The following is a 16,838-nucleotide window of genomic DNA, read 5'->3' on the forward strand; positions in this document are numbered from 1 at the left end:
TTGTTTATTTTTGCTTTCGTTGCCTGTGCTTCTGAGGTCTCATTTACAAAATCTTTGCTGAAATCAATATCCTGAAGTGTTTCCCCCATGTTTTCTTCTAGTAATTTCATAGTTTCAGGTCTTATGTTTAGCTTTTTAATAACTCTTGTGTTGATTTTTTTATATGATGAGAGATAGGGGTCTAGTTTCATTCTTCTGCATATGGAGATCCAGTTTTCCCAGCACCATTTATTGAAGACTGTCCTTTCTCCCCTGTATGTTCTTTGCACCTTTGTAGAAAATCAATTGGGTTTAAATGTGTGGATTTATTTCTGTGTTATCTATTCTGTTCCATTGTTCTATGTATCTATTTTTATGTCACTATCATTGCTGTTTTGGTAGCTATAGCTTTATAGTATATATTGAAATCAAGTAGTGTGAGACTTTCAGGTTTTTTTCTTTTTGCTCAGTATTGCTTTGGTTATTTGGGATCTTTTGTGGTTTCATGTGAATTTTAGGATTTTTTTTTTTTTTTTTAATTTCTTTGAAGAATGTCACTGGTTCCCTGGTTGTCTAGTGGCTAGGAACAACAGCAAAAAAAAAGAATGCCACTGGCATTTTGATAGAGATTGCATTGAACCTGTAGATCACTTTGTGTGGTATGGCCATCTTAACAGTACTAATTCTTCCAATCCATGAACGTGGGATGTCTTTCCATTTTTTGTGTCCTCTTCCCATTTCTTTCATCAGTGTTTTATAGTTTTATTGTAGAGATCTTTTGCCTCAATGGTTGATTTATTTCCAGGTATTTTATTATTTTTTTTCTGGTGATTGTAAATGGGATTGCTTTCTGGTTTCTTTTTCAACTAGTTTGTTATTGGTTGATATGGTATGGATGTTTTTCTCCTCCCAATCATGTTGAAATGTGATTGGCTTAACACCAACCCATTGATGATAAGTGAGTTCTTACTCAGTTCATGTGAGATCTGGTTGTTTAAAACAGTCTGGGACCTCCTTCTCCCTCTTGCTCCCACTCTTGCCATGTGATACACTTGCTCCTCCTTTGCCTTTTGCCATGACTGGAGGCTTCTTGAGGGCCTTACGAGGAGCAGATGCTGGAGCCCTGCCTGTGCAGCCTGCAGAATTATGCTCCAATTAACCTCTTTTCTTTATAAATTACCCAGTCTCCGGTATTTCTTATATATAACAATGCAGAAGTGGCCCGACACATTGGTGTATAGAAATGCTACTGATTTTTGTATGTTGATTTTGTATTCTGCAACTTTACTGAAGTCATTTATCAGTTCTAAGAGTTTTTTGGTAGAGTCTTTAGGTTTTTCTGTATATAGGATTGTGTCATCTGTAAATAGGAACAGTTTGATATCCTTCTTTTTAATTTGGATGCCCTTTCTTTCTTTCTCTTGCCTAGTTGCCCTGGCTAGTACTTTCAGCACTATGTTGAATAAGAGTGGTGAAAGTGGGCATTTTTATTTTGTTTCAGTTTTTAGAGGAAAAACTTTCAGCTGTTCCCTATTGAGTATGATGTTAGCTGCAGGTTTGTCATATATGACCTTTATTGTATTGAGGTACATTCCTTCTGTACCTAATTTGTTGAGAGTTTTTATCGTGAAGGAATATTGAATGTTATCAAATGCTTTTTCTGTGTCTCTCGAGATGATCAGATGGTTTTTTCTCCTTTATTTTGTTGATGTGATATATCACATTTATTGATATGCATACATGTAACCATCATTACATCTCTGGCTAAATTTCACTTGATTATGATATATAATCTAATTGGATTCAGTTTGCTAGTATTTTGTTTAGGATTTTTGTGACTGTGTTCATCAGGGATATTGGACTTCAGTTTTCTTTTTTTTGTTGTTTTGTTGTTGTCTGGTTTGGGTATCGGTGTAATGCCCGCCTTATAGAATGAATTTGGAAGAAATCCATTCCCCCACTTCAATTTTTTGAAGTAGTTTGAGAGGAATTTGTATTAGGTATTCTTTAAGTGTTTGGTAAAATTCAGCAGTGAAGCTGTCTGATACTGCTCTTTTCTTTCCTGGAAGAGTTTTTAATACCTGCTTCAATCTTGTTCCTTGTTATTGACCTGTTCAGATTTTCTAATTCTTCTGAGTTGAATCTTGGTTGTAGGTCATATGTCTATGTCCAGTTTTCTTCTAGTTTGTTGGCATAGAGTTGTTCATAGTAGTCTTTAATGATCTTTTTTATTTCTGTGGTATCAGTTGTAAATGTGTTTTTTTCATTTCTTATTTTATTTGTGTCTTCTCTTTTTTCTTAGTCTAGCTAATGAATTGTCAGTTTTGTTTATCTTTTCAAAAACCAACTTTTTGTTTCAGTGACCTTCTGTATTTTTTTTTTTTTTAGGCCGAATTTTGTTTATTTCTTCTCTGATCTTTATTCCTTCTATCTACTGATTTTGGATTTGATTTGTTCTTGCTTTTCTACTTCTTTGAGATGCATTTTTAGATTGTTTATTTGAATTCTTTCTACTTTTCCAGTGTAGGCGTTTATTGCTATAGGCTTTCCTCTTAGTACTGCTTTTGCTATATTTCATAGGCTTTGGTAGGTTGTGGTTTTATTTTCAGTTGTTTCAGGAAATATTTAAATTTTCTTCCTAATTTCTTTGCTATCTATTGGTTATTCAGGAATATGTTGTTTAGTTTGCATGTATTTGTACTGTGTCCAAAATTCTTGTTATTGATTTGTAGTTTTATTTCATTGTGGTTAAAAAACCAAAACATATCAAACAAAAAATTTATTAAGACTTATTTTGTGGCCTAACTTATGGTCTGACATGGAGAATGTTCCATGCACTGATGTGTGTCTGCAGCTATTGGATCAGATGTTCTATTAACTTCTGTTAGGACCATTTCATTTCTGGAGCAGTGGTCTTTTTGGTCCATTTTGTTTATAGAGCAGTTTATTAACTTCTGTTAGGACAATTTCATTTCTAGAGCAGTGGTCTTTTTGGTCCATTTTGTTTATAGAGCAGTTTAAGTCCAAAGTTTCTTTGTTGGTTTTCTTTCTTGATGATCTTCCCAGTGCCATGAGTGAGGTATTGAAGTCCCCAACTATTATTGTATTGAAGTCTATCTTTCTCATTAGATCTGGTAGCAATTGCTTTATATATCTGGGTGTTCCAGTGTTGGGTGCATATATATTTACAACTGTTATGTCCTCTTGTTGAAATGATACCTTTATCTTTATATAATGACCTTGTTTTTTCTCTTTGCATTGTTTTTGACTTAAAGTCTATTATATCTGATGTATATAGTTGACTCTCGAACAACATAGGTTTGAATTGTACAGGTTCACTTATATATTTATATTTTAAAAACCACATATCAATAGAAAATACAATATTCATAGGATGTGAAATTTGCATATATGGAGGGCCTACTTTTTGTATACATGATTTCACAGGGCCAACTTCAGGACTTGAGTATGCACAGATTTTGGTGCACATGGAGTGTCCTGGAACAAATGCCTTGTATATGCTGAGTTGTGAATGTAGTTATCCTGCTTATTTTTGGTTTCTATTTATGTAGAATATCTTTTTCTATCCTTTCGTTTTCAGTCTATGTGTATCTTTATGGGTAAAGTGAGTTTCTTATAGGTAGCATATAGTTGAGTATTTAAAAAAATCTATCCAGCCAATCTCTATCTTTTAACTGGGAAATTTAATTCATTTATATTCAAGATAAATAGGTAAGAACTTCTGTCATTTTGTTAATTGTTTTCTTTTTTTTATGTTCTTTGTTCCTTTCTTTATCTTTTATTGTCTATCTCTTCAGTTTTGTGTTTTTTTTTTTTGTAGTGATAAAATTGGATTCTTTTCTCTTTCTCATTTGGGTATCTGCTCTGCTAGTGAGTTTTAAGCTTTCATATATTTTCATGATGGTAGTTCATCCTTTTACTTCCAGATGTAGGACTCCCGTAAGCATTTCTTGTAAGACTTATCCTTTCACTTCAGATGTAGGACTCCCATAAGCATTTCTTGTAAGACTAGTCTAGTGGTGATAAATTCTCTCAGTTTTTTCTTGTCTGGGAAAGACTTTGTTTCTTCTTTATTTCAGAAGGATAGCTTGCTGGAGTTGTATTCTTGGCTGGTAGGTTTTTTTTTTTTCTTTCAGCATTTTTGAATGTTATCATTCCATTCTCTCCTGGCTTATAATGTTTCTGCAGATAAATCTGCTTTTAGTCTAATAGGGATTCCCTTATACATGACTTGATGCTTTTTTCTTGCTGTTTTTAATATTCTTTTTTTGTCTTTGACTTTTGACAGTTTTATGAGAATGTGCTTTGGAGAGGACATTTTTGGGTTGAATACGTTTGAAGATCTTTGAGTTTCCTGAATGGGGATGTCCATCTTTCTTTCAGGACTTGGGGAGTTTTCAGCTAAAATGTTTTCTATGCCCAACTTCACTCCTTCTGTAACTCTCAATATGTAAAAATTTGTTTACTTAATGGTGTCCCATTAATACCACAGGTTTCTTTATTCTTTTTTATGTTTTCCTCTTTCTTTTTTTTTTTTTGTCTGACTGGGTTATTTCAAAACACCTGACTTTGAGTTTAAATACTCTTTCTTTTGCTTGATGTAGTCTGTTGTTAAGCTTTCAATTGTGTTTTTAAATTTCATTCATTGAATTCTTGTTTTTTCTTTTTTCTTTTTCCTATCAGATGGGCAATGTGCTTGTTTCAGGACAAAGTTTGAGGGAGGCACGTCTTACACATAAGTGTGAACATTCAATCATCACACTTTATTCATTGAATTCTTAAGCTCTGTTTTTTTAAAAATGATATATATATCTTTTTGTTGAATTTCTCATTTAGATCATTAATTGTTTTTCTGATTTCCTTGTATTATCTATTTATATTTTCTTGTATCTCACTGGATTTCCTTAAGATCATCATTTTGAATTACCTTTCAGGCATTTTGTAGATTTTCTTCTATTTAAGTTTGTTACTGGAGAGTTGTGTTTCTTTGGAGGTGTCATGTTTCCTTGTTTTTCCATGTTTCTTTTTTTTTTTAACTTAAAAAAATTGTTTGAATAAAAGTATCTCTTTATTTATTTTTTTAAATTTATTTACCTAGAGACAGGGTCTCACTCTGTTGCCCAGGCTGGAGTACAGTGGTGCTATCTCAGCTCACTGCAACCTCTGCCTCCCCGTTCAAGCGATTCTTCTGCCTCAGCCTCCTTAGTAGTTGGGACTACAGGTGCCCACCACCACGCCTGGCTAATTTTTGTTATTTTTGGTAAAAATGAGGTTTCATCATGTTGGCCATACTGGTTCCGAACTCTTGACCTGAAGTGATCCACCTGCCTCAGCCTCCCAAAGTGCTAGGATTGCAGGCGTGAGCCACCTCACCTGGCCTGGCCTGTTTTTCCGTATTTCTTTTGTTCCTACATTGATATTTGTGTGTCTAGTAGAACAGTCGTATCTTCCACTTTTATGAAGTAACTTTTGTAGGGAAAGACTTTTTTCTCTGTATATCAGTTAGGTTGGGTGTTTGGTTTAGCTTCTGGTTGGGCACAGAAGTATAATTGCCTTGTGATTTTTTTGGCTGTAATCAACATCAGCAATGTCTGTATGTGCCTCAGTGGCCTTGACTTTGGTGTTTGTGGAGACAGTGGCACGGTTTTGCTGGGAAGAGGGATTGCCAGATGGGTTAGTTCTCAGTCCCTGGTGAGTGAGCATGGTGCATGGTAGATCCTCCATGGGAGGGGGAAGGGTTGCTGGTGGTGTCAGTTGTCTTGGTCCATATGGGGCACATGTGGCACATGGTTTCTCTCTACTGCTAGATAGATCATGGTTGCTTGAGGCGATAGATGCTGGCCAGGCTAATTCTTAGTCTCTGGGGAATGCATATGTCAGCCTTCTCTTCCTGGTGGCAGTGTCCCCATTGTACTTGAATATTTGTTTTTGTTTTTGGAGTGTAGGGTGCTACATGGACTGAGGTCATAGTGGTACCACTGAAACTAGCTGGGTTCATGATCCTGCAGCCTTCTGTGTGGGCATGGTGGGATGATGACAGATGGCACCCCTAGGATATGGAGATGTTTGGGTTATTGGCCTCCAGGTCAGAATGCACACCAGCAGTGGTTCCATTCCTAAAATGGGGTCGAACTGTAACAGCTTGGGTCTCATGGGATGGGGAGGACTCAGCTTGTGTTCCTTTTAAGGAGCAATTCAGCAGTCTATACTCCAGGAAGGTCCCTCTACTGAGCTCAGGGTCTGTGAGAACTGTGGAACTCTTCGGTAGCTAGGATTGCAGGTATTTGTGATGGTAATGGTGACTCTTAGGTATCTCCCACTTAACCTTTTACCCACAATAGGAAGTCCCTCTCAGCTCTAAGCTGATTACATCTGGAGGCTTCATTTCCCCCTCTAAGCTGCCATGCCGAGTTTCTTTGCCTCAGAAGGTTTTTGTCACTTCCTTGCTGAATTGTCATGTTCTCCCTTAGACATTCTGCCTGAAGCGCTGTTATTTGTTGTTTTGGTCCTTCTTTGCAGAGGAGACAAGGATTGGGCACCTCCAGTTGGCCATCTTGATGACGTCTAACCAGTGTTTTTCTAGTTAAGATTTTAATTTCTGTGATTTTGCTCTGGTGATAGTGGGATTGCTGAATGGGTCAGTGTCAATTTAGTGGCCTCTAATGTGGAGATTTGTTTGAGATAAATTTACCTCAATATTATTTAACTGCCCATGATTGATCTCAATAAATTATTTATCCAACTTTCAATGCTTGCCTGCCTGGTTGCGGTTTGTAAAATTTCCACTTGGGGGTAGTGTTTCATTGCACAATCAAACAATGCTTTCTTCACTTAAGTATCACATATTCTAACTTGCTTTTGAACTTTCTTGTGCTTAAAAAGGGTCATAAAAGACTGTTAGCCGTCTTAAAATCTTGATATTTTTTAACTGGTTGTTTCCTGTCATTTGAATAATTGCATTGAAATGAACAGTTAATAAGAATTCAGTGTTTTGAGAATCCTAACACTTTTTTCCGTCTGTTAAGGGGTAATATAAGCCTCTTTCTATTATTTTTGTGTCTTTGTAACATTTTTATTTGCAATAAGACATCATATTATACTGTCAGAAAAAAATCTCAGTCCGCATTTTGAAAAACTCATTTCCTGTTTTCAAAAAGTTAAGTGAAAATATATATGCCTTAGCTGATTTTAGGCATTGGCTTTTTCTCCATATTATCCCATTACCTATTTATCCAGTTCCACTGTCAACCCGCACTCCAGTTTTAAAAAGAGCAATTTTTCAGAAGAAAAAAAAATCTTGTTTCAAAAAATTGTGTTAATCATAACTATTACATTTTCATGTATACAATTCTGCTGTTTATTAATTAGTAACTTTTTTATTGATATAGTTTTCAAAATCTCTGCAGTAACCCTATGGAGAAGATCATTTCACAATGCAGATTCTTTGTTTCAAATAATTCTCTTAAGTTCTGTTTTTCCAAGTTATTTTCAAATAATTCTCTTAAGTTCTGTTTTTCCAAGTTATTTGGCATTTGTCTATGTATCTTTTTATTAGTTTTTGCATGTTATTTTGTAAATTTTTTCATAAATTCTTGTGTAAATTAACTTTGTTATTTGTTCTTGTTTGATTATGTTGGCTTGGATATATGCTTTATGCTAAAATCTGTGTATCACTGTCACCGTCACATACTTAATTTTCAATAAATAATAAACTCTTTGAGGGCAAACACCATTCTTACACATTTGTGTGTTCCTCTGTAGATTTTCTTGCAAGTAGTAAATTCTCAATGTTTGTAAATATATACTTGGATATAGGGAGATGTTATATGGTAAGTGTGATCAGGTGTTAAACATACGAACATGGAGTTATGGTATAAATTAGTGACTAAACATGTCCTGGTTCTGTATGTAATTTTTGACCTCTTTTGATAAATAGTTTTTATTTCTTTCATTTTAGACACTGTGTATGTTGTAAAAACTTAAAATACTATTTTTTAATATTTTAAGCTCATGCCTGTTGCTTTTAAAATCACCATTCTTATACATAAAGACTTTCTTATGGAGAAGATATTTCAACATTGTATGCTTAATCTTTAAAAACTTTTTTATTGTGGTAAGAATACTTACAAGATCTATCCTCTTCACAAGGTTTTAAGTGTACAATATAGTATTGTTATAGGTATGTTGTATAGCCGATCTCTAGAACTTATTTATCTTGCATGATTGAAACTTTTTTTTTTTTTTCTTAAGACAGAGTTTCCACTCTGCTGTCCAGACTGGGGTGCCGTGGCATGATCTCAGCTCACTGCAACCTTTGCCTTCTGGGTTCAAGCGATTCTTCTGCCTCAGCCTCCTGAGTAGCTGGGATTGCAGGTGTGCGTCATCACGCCCAGCTAATTTTTGTATTTTTAGTAGAGACGGGGTTTCACCATGTTGGCCAGGTTGATCTTGAACTCCTGACCTCAGGTGATCCCCCCCACCTCAGCCTCCCAAAGTGTTGGGATTACACGCATGAGCCACTACACCCAGCCAAATGTAATTGAAACTTTATACCCATTGGTTTGCAACTCTCCATTTCCAGCATCTCCCTAGTTCCTGGCAACCATCATTCTATTTTCTGATTCTATGAGTTTTGATATTTTAGATACCCCACATAAGTAGAATCATGCCTATATTTGTCCTTTTGTGACTCACTTATTTCTTTTAACATAGTGTCTTCAGAATGTATTCATATTATCACATATTGCAGTATTTTATTCTTTTTAAATGCAGAATACTATTCCATTGCATGTATATACCCCATTTTCTTTATTGATTCATCTATCCACAGACATTTAGGTTGTTTCCACATCTTAGCTATTGTGAATTGTGTTGCAGTGAACATTGGAGTGCTAATATCCTTTGATATTTGAAGAGAATTTCAAGTCAGTTTTTCTTCTGATTTCAGTTGTTTTGGATAAAGACGTGGAAGTAGGATTGATCGATTTTAGAGTAGTTTTGTTTTCCTGTGTATTTAATCTTAAAGTGATTTTCACATTTTTTCTTTTCTTTTGCTGAAAAGTGGGTTGAATCTTTTTTTTTTTTTTTTTTTTAACTTTTCTTCCCTGCTCCTTTTTTTTTTCTGGATCGGATCTTGCTCTGTTGCCCAGGCTGGAGTGCAGTGGCATGATCATAGCTCACTGCAGCATTGATTTCCCAGGTTCAAGCAATCCTCCCACCTCAGCCTCCCAAGTAGCTGGGACTACAGCTAGATGCCATAATGCCCAGCTAATTATTTTGGTTTTTAGTAGAGATGAAATCTTGCTATGTTGCCCAGGCTGGTGGTCTTGGACGCCTAAGCTCAGGCAGTCCTCCCACCTTAGCCTTCCAAAGTGCTGGAATTACAGGTATAAACCACCATGCCCAGGCTTTTTTACTTTTTGAAAGAGGAAAAACACTGCATAGTTAAAAATGTCGTGAGAAGAACCCATGTTTAAATATTTTTGCTGTTTATTTATGTCTGTATTCAAAAATGAAGAGGAATGTTTTGAAAATGCCTGTGGTGTGTTTAGTAAGATGGGATAGGGTAGGAAGGAATTGGGCAGGTGACTGAAGGGAAGTGCTAGTAATTAGAATTTCATTTTCAACACACACGTGCGTGCACGCACACACACACACATTGGAAGTCTAAAATAATTAATTGTTGTTTGTTTGTTTTTGCGTTACAGTGAATGATTTGGGAGGGGACTTCAAAGGAGTTGGTAAAGGCTCCTTGGCTGCTGATAAGGTTGTTGAAGAAATAAGAAGGAGAGGTGGAAAAGCAGTGGCCAGCTATGGTATGGTATTTGAGAGAACTATACTACTTATTTTCCTTCAACTAATGCTGTTTGCCACATTAATAATCTTTGAGCAAATATCTCAGTATTCCAGTGTAATTATGATTTTCTAAGTCTGCCAAAATTCTCTGACTACGTATTTTATATATGGGAGAATTTTTAACACTTTTGATGTAGACTATTTCATGATTCTAACCTTTGTTCTGTTGTTTACTATTTTTCTTAGTGAGCACACACAATAATTACAATTCTTAGTGAGCACATACAATAATTAGTAAATTATTGTAGATATGGATATGTTCTAAGTTCTGTTGGGTGAATAGCATCTGTCGTGTACTCTGACCCACAGAATTTAGAAGTCCTTTGGAAGGGAGGTTGCTGAAATTTCATACAAATTTTCATTTCCCTCAGATTCAGTGGAAGAAGGAGAGAAGGTTGTGAAGACAGCACTGGATGCTTTTGGAAGAATAGGTGATGTTTCTTTGTGTTATGGCTCTTATGGAGCAACTTCTACCTTCCTAATAAAATATTTTTAAGTTGACTTTTATTTACTAAACAGATACCTCTTTCCTCATAATCACATTTTAAAATTTGATTTATAAGTTAATTATTTTACTTATTTCAAAAAGGGCTTCATTGAGGTGGCAAGTTTATGGCTATAGTGTTGAGTTTGTTTTTTTGCACCTTAAGTGCTTTAAAAAACTTGTAAACATTTACTCAGTGTCCTTTTTTAAATAATTCAGTTAAACCTCAAAGATGTTTATAAGATAAAAAATAAACCAATATTTTGGCAATAGAGGACCCAGTGGATTCTTTTGGATAATTATAATAATTTGGATTAAAATGATCCAATATCTTGCAAATTACTTATGATGATTTCTCTGTAATAAAAATCTTAATTTTTAAGAAATATTTGAAATAAATTGTTTAGTCTGTTATTTCTCTAGCTAATCTTCCCAGTTTAGTCCCACGTACTCTTAATAGATTATTTAACTGCTAGATGGAGACATCACAGAAGATAAGCCCAACATGTTTACAATCTGAAAAACATTACTTATTCTTAATTGAATGTACTCTCCCCTTTTTTGTTTGGTCTGTCACATTTATTTTTCTTATTATGTTTGATGGAACTCATAAGAACCATGTTCACATATCATCTGACAGGGATAGAAACCACAAAAATATGAAATCATAGGGTGAAAATAGCCACAAGAGGGCTGAACCTTAAAAAGTAATTATTTTCATTCATAGTGAGAAAATAATTATGTATCAAGATAAGGCATCAGTTTGTAACTCTAATGGTTTTCTTTTTGGGCCTTTTACTTTTGAGTGGCAAGGAAAAAATCTAACTTTAACTTGCTAAGTGAATTCTGAGGTTAAGTGTAGAACGGCTTATGATTCTGATTCCTTAGAACCTAAGAGTTGTACAGTAGCTAATTCTATAAATAAGTGGATAGAATTTTGATAGAGAGGTGGGAAAATTTATAGATATTAGTTTGAGAGGAAGGTGCTTGATATAATGTGATACTTAGGCTTTTGTGAGTCAATTTTTTTGATGTAGGTATAGAGTTTGTTTTAATAGCACTCTACCTATTATATTTACTTTTTCATGGTTAAAAAAGCCAGTTTTGAGAGAAATGTGAGTTGTAAGCAAATGCAAACTACTATGCTTGCTTTTATATGTGACTGGATCTTTTTATATTGTAGATGTTGTGGTCAACAATGCTGGGTGAGTATTTCTTTTTCATTTTTAGTGATGTGCATATAATTTTTAAAAAAATATAACTTTCCTCTTCTTACCCTATACAACATTGATTTTTTAGAATTCTGAGGGATCGTTCTTTTGCTAGGATAAGTGATGAAGACTGGGGTAAGTTGATTTTAATATGTCTCTGTGGAACTTACTTATCCATTTAGCCTTTTTAATATTTGATAAATTTATACATTTAAGGAAAAACTTGCTTCTACCTACTTTTGCTGCTAGTATATATGATGAGTAAGCTGTGTACTGAAAACAATAAATAGTTAGAAGTAGCCTCTTTTAGAAAATATTTAATACGTTTAAAAAATGTTAAATCATTTGTTTAGAAGTTGTCTAAAAGGATTTTATTTCTTCAGGTTTCCGTCTCCCGTTTTTTTCTCCTTAAGAGGTTGTCAGCATTTTCTAGCTGTATTAACTCTTAACAGCCTTTAATGTGCTTATCCAGATGTGTGAATCTTTCTCAAGAGCAGGAGCAGGATATGTAAGGGAGTCTAGTGTACTAAAAATGATGGCGATCTTAGAACAGGTTAGGACAAAACCTGGATATAATTTTGAAGCTTCTAGTAAATAGGAAAGTTTTCCATTCTGTCTGAATTGGAAAGATTGAGTTTAGATAATGAACAAATCACAGTTAAGAGTTTTTTTTTTTTCTCTTTTGCTCTTCTTTGTCCTTACTTCCATTGGCCATCAGAACTAAAATGAAGAGTGGTGGCTGAGACAGTGGGAGGCATGGCAACTGAGGTGAAACAGTTGTATCATTGTTTATAGAATGTGTTTTGGGGGAATATTGCCTGACTGTCTTTTGAAAGAAGAATTAATATCTTTGATTTACAATTAAGCTAAGAAGAGCTTTTAGTTTCTGCTTCCTTTGTAACAACTGGGATAAAAAAGAAGCTAAGAAAGATAGGATTTGCTGGTAAAGGGGGCCTATGTTGGTGCTTTTCTTGGTGCTGCGATGGGACTGAGGTATTTCCTTCTCTGATGCCATCCTACTAAGCCCACTACTCCTGACTACCCTTCTCTCTCTCTTTTTTTTTAGTTCCTTTTTTCACTCTTACATTCTTCTTCTAATATACACAGGAAAACATTTGTTTTAACAAAATTAAGAATGCTTAAAAAGTTTGACAGTTAAAATCTAGAGTTGTCTGTCTGAATGTTTTGTAAGTGCTTCATTAGATCGAAATCTGTGAAAACAGGCCTCTTTCACAAACTCATTTGCAGACGGTAACAGTAGGGATCTAGTGAATATTTTGTAAATATTTCTTAATGAGCTATGTGGTTTATGATTATGCTTTAACTGATGTTAGTGTTGAGTGCCAGTTATATTTGTAAAAATCTTGGATTTTATATTAGCAAATTTTTATATAAAGTAGGCATAAATTAAGGGCATAGCATTATATTTGGATGTAGGTGTTCCATTAATTTTACAAATTATGAGGAAAGCTGTTGTAGTTCTAGGTGTGAACTATCGATTAGTAGCATAACTGAAACAAAGGCAAAATACTCATTGGGGTGCGACAGTAGGTGATTTTATACATTAGGTATAAAATGAACATCTTTGTATAAATACAACATTGCTTATGTTGATTCTCAGACATGCTTATCTAAGTTTTTACAAAATATTCAATAAAAATAATTTATTGTTTTAGATATAATCCACAGAGTTCATTTGCGGGGCTCATTCCAAGTGACACGGGCAGCATGGGATCACATGAAGAAACAGAAATACGGAAGGTAGAGTTGCATGTGGTTGTCAAGGGGGATTGAAGATGTTGTGTCTGAGGGTTCTTGTGTACAGGGAAAGATGATGTGAAGTGTTGTGAAATGATTTATGATATTGAGGAAAACATCTTTAGATATGGCTTTTAACATATGGTTTTGACACATACCCTCATTAAATTGGTATCACTTAGTCACAGATTGGCTGAGCTGGACAGCTTTATATTTATTTTTTACCTCTTTTTGTTATTAAAGATTTTCTTGCTGTTCTCTGGCAACTTTTATTTTATTTTGAGACATGGTTTCATTCTTGCCCAGGCTGGAGTACAGTGGCATGAACATGGCTCACTGCAGCCTTACCTCCTGGACTCAAGCAGTCCTCCCACTTTAGCCTCCCAAGTAGCTGGGACTGCAGGTATGTGCCACCACACCTGGCTAATTTTTTAATTTTTTGGTAGAGATGGTGTCTCATTTTGTTGCCCAGGCTGGTCTCAAACTCTTGGGCCCAAGTGATCTTCCTGCCTTAGTTTCTGGCATTTTAGAAGGTAGTACACACATTGAGGATTCGGCTATACCTTATTCTGTAACCTGAATATTATTTCATGTCTTCCCAACTGGGGAGAGATGAATGGCTATTTCCTGCTGACTGGTACTAGTCAGACATTAGTTAGTCTTTATCAACTGTTTAAGAACTGTAGGACCTCTCATGATTGCTCCTAGATAAGTAACTCATTGTGGCAGTGCTAGTACGCTTAATCCATGTTCTCTTTTGCACTCTAGTGTTGAGGTCATTCCTCTTAATTTAGGGCTCATACATACCTAATAGAAGCAAATTGCTTGTGATGCCTGTTTTTGTTGGAGATTTCTAGTTTATCCTGGTCCTGACAGTTTCTGAGAATAGATGACATGATTTGTTTTACTTAGCCTAAGTAGAGTTAGTGAGGTTGGGTCAGATTTTGAGATGATTGTTTTAACGAGGCATTTAATATTATTCAGAAAGGGAGAGAGGCAAAGTGATGAGGACTGAAAAATTAGAACTGTTCGATTTAATATTTCTTGCTAAAATTTTAACTTGTATGTTACCAGGTTATTTTATGGTTATAAATATTTATTGTTGTTTTTGATAGATAATGAATATACATTCTTACATTTAAGTGTAAGTGTAAGTGTAAGATCATTTGGTTCTGGCCAGAAAATCTTTTTAAAACAGTTAAATCTTGTAGTTGAATTTTGAGAGATTACTTATATATTAATATTATTTTAGATACATGAATCATGATTGTAAGAAACTAATGACAGTATACATAGTTGCTTTTGATAGGTGCAATAGTACCAAAACAGAATTGGAGTTGCAATGTTATCAAATTATGGAAAAGATGATATTGAGAGATTGATTTTCTTTTTAGAATTATTATGACTTCATCAGCTTCAGGAATATATGGCAACTTTGGCCAGGCAAATTATAGTGCTGCAAAGTTGGGTCTTCTGGGCCTTGCAAATTCTCTTGCAATTGAAGGCAGAAAAAGCAACATTCATTGTAACACCATTGCTCCTAATGCTGGATCACGGATGACTCAGACAGTTATGCCTGAAGGTTAGTAAGCAAGCTTATATTTTTCAGTGCTGTTACTTACAAATCTATGTGGAGTGAGCTGTGCAAAAGTATTTAATTTTCTGAATACTTAAAAATTATTATTTTTTTCAATTTCAAAAGCATTATGTGTAAATTGTGTTCATTGTGGAAAATTTAGAAAAGCCTAAAGGAAAAAAATAAAAAATGACCCATAATTCTACCACATTGATAAAAACTTTCATTCTTTTTCTCTGTATAGATAGTCTTTTTTTTTTTTTTTATGGAATGGGGTAATATTCTTCCTGTTTCATAATAATTGTTGTAAAAATAGATTATTTTTTAGAGCAGTTCTAGATTTACAGAAAAATTGTACAGAGAATTCTTATATACTTTACCTCCCACAGTTTTCCCTGCTATTAACATCTTTGGTCAGAGTGGTATATTTATTACAATTGATGAACCAGTATGGAACCATTATGATAAGCTAAAGTTAATCGTTTACACTGGGATTCACCCTTTGTGTTGTACAATTGTATGGGTTTTCACAAATGCATATAGTTATGTATCCACTCTTATAGTGTCATACAGAACAGTTTTACTTCCCTAAAAATCCCCTGTGTTTCACCTGTTTCTCTCTCCCCTTTTCTTCCTGAATTCTCAGAGATTGAAGCTCACTTCTTTTTATCGTTCAGTAATATTCCATGGTATAAATGTACTACAGTTTTTTTTATTCATACACCTATTGAGGGAGATCTCGATTGCTTCCAGTTTTTGGCACTTATTAATAAAGCTGCCATAAACATTCATGTGCAGGTTTTTGTGTAGACATAAGTTTTTAAGTCATTTGGGCACATATCATGGAGTGTGATTGCTGGATGCTATGATGATAAGACTAGGTTTAGCTTTGTAAGAAATTGCTAAACTGTCTTCCAAAATGATTGTATCATTTTGCATTCCCACCACCAATTAATGAGAGTTCTTGTTGCTCCACATCCTCGCCAGCATTTTTTATTGTCAGTACTTTGGATTTTAGGTTTTCCAATAGATATGTAGTGATATCTTGTTTTAATTTGCACTTACCTAGTGACGTATGGTATTGAGCATTTTTTTCCTGTGCTTATTTGGCATTTATTTGTCTTTTTTGTTGAGAAGTCTATTCACATCTTTCACTCATTTTTAAATTGGATTGTTTTCTTGAATGTTAAGGGTTCTTTGTATATTTTAGAAACAAGTCCTTTATCAGATACATGTTTTAGAAATTTTTTTTTCAGTCTGTGGCTTGTCTTTCTATTCTCTTAATCTCCTTTACTTTTGAAGGATAAGTTCATTGGATACAGAATTCTAGGTTGGTGGCTTTTTTCTTTCAACATTTTAAATACAGGCATATCTTGGCGATGTTGCAGGTTTGGTTGTAGATCACCACAATAAAGCTAAGATTGCAGTAAAACAAGTCATATAAGTGTTTTGGTTTCTCAGTGCATGTAAAAGTTATGTTTACAGTATACTGTAGTTTATTAAATGTGCAAGAGCATTATGTGTAGATCTAAACTATATACATGCCTTAATTAAAAACCACTTTATTGTTAAATGCCAATATGGATAAATGATGAAGCGAGCACATGCTGTTGGAAAAATGACGCTGATAGACTTGCTTCATGTAGAGTTGCCACAAACCTTCAGTTTGTGAAAAACGCAATATTTGCATAGCACAATAAAGTGGAATATAATACAATGAGATGGGCCTGTATTTCACATCACTTTCCTCTTGGTTACATGGTTTCAGAAAGGAAGTGTGACATAATTCTTATCCTTATTCCTCTATAGGTAAGGCGTTTTTTTCCCCTCTGGCTTCTTGCAAGATTTTCTCCTTATCTTTGGTTTTCTGCAGTTTGCGTATGATGTGTTTAGGTGGAGATTTTTGATATTTATGCTGCCTGGTATCCTCTGAGATTCGTGTCATTAATTTTGG

At 34.5% G+C, this 16,838-nt stretch overlaps 1 protein-coding gene and 1 non-coding gene across 5 annotated transcripts in view; one reads left to right on the forward strand and one right to left on the reverse strand.

Annotated features, from left to right (window-relative positions):
• Window positions 1-16,838, forward strand: part of HSD17B4 (hydroxysteroid 17-beta dehydrogenase 4) — an 89,164-nt gene that overhangs the window by 14,661 nt on the left and 57,665 nt on the right. For 2 of the 4 annotated variants that reach the window (XM_025387212.1, XM_025387213.1), the window contains 6 exons: window positions 9,708-9,815; window positions 10,227-10,286; window positions 11,523-11,544; window positions 11,639-11,685; window positions 13,227-13,311; window positions 14,703-14,890. In XM_025387212.1, the coding sequence (XP_025242997.1) occupies window positions 9,708-9,815; window positions 10,227-10,286; window positions 11,523-11,544; window positions 11,639-11,685; window positions 13,227-13,311; window positions 14,703-14,890 (510 nt within the window). Of the gene's footprint in view, window positions 1-7,388; window positions 7,472-9,707; window positions 9,816-10,226; window positions 10,287-11,522; window positions 11,545-11,638; window positions 11,686-12,360; window positions 12,544-13,226; window positions 13,312-14,702; window positions 14,891-16,838 lie in introns of those variants that run through there. The other 2 variants (XM_025387211.1, XM_025387215.1) reach the window with 2 other exon arrangements.
• On the reverse strand, window positions 4,678-4,776 carry LOC112627298. The gene has a single exon (XR_003120140.1). It is a non-coding gene; the product is annotated as a small nucleolar RNA U13 (small nucleolar RNA).

Source organism: Theropithecus gelada, chromosome 6, assembly GCF_003255815.1.
Source record: "Theropithecus gelada isolate Dixy chromosome 6, Tgel_1.0, whole genome shotgun sequence".
Taxonomy (NCBI): Eukaryota; Metazoa; Chordata; class Mammalia; order Primates; family Cercopithecidae; genus Theropithecus; species Theropithecus gelada.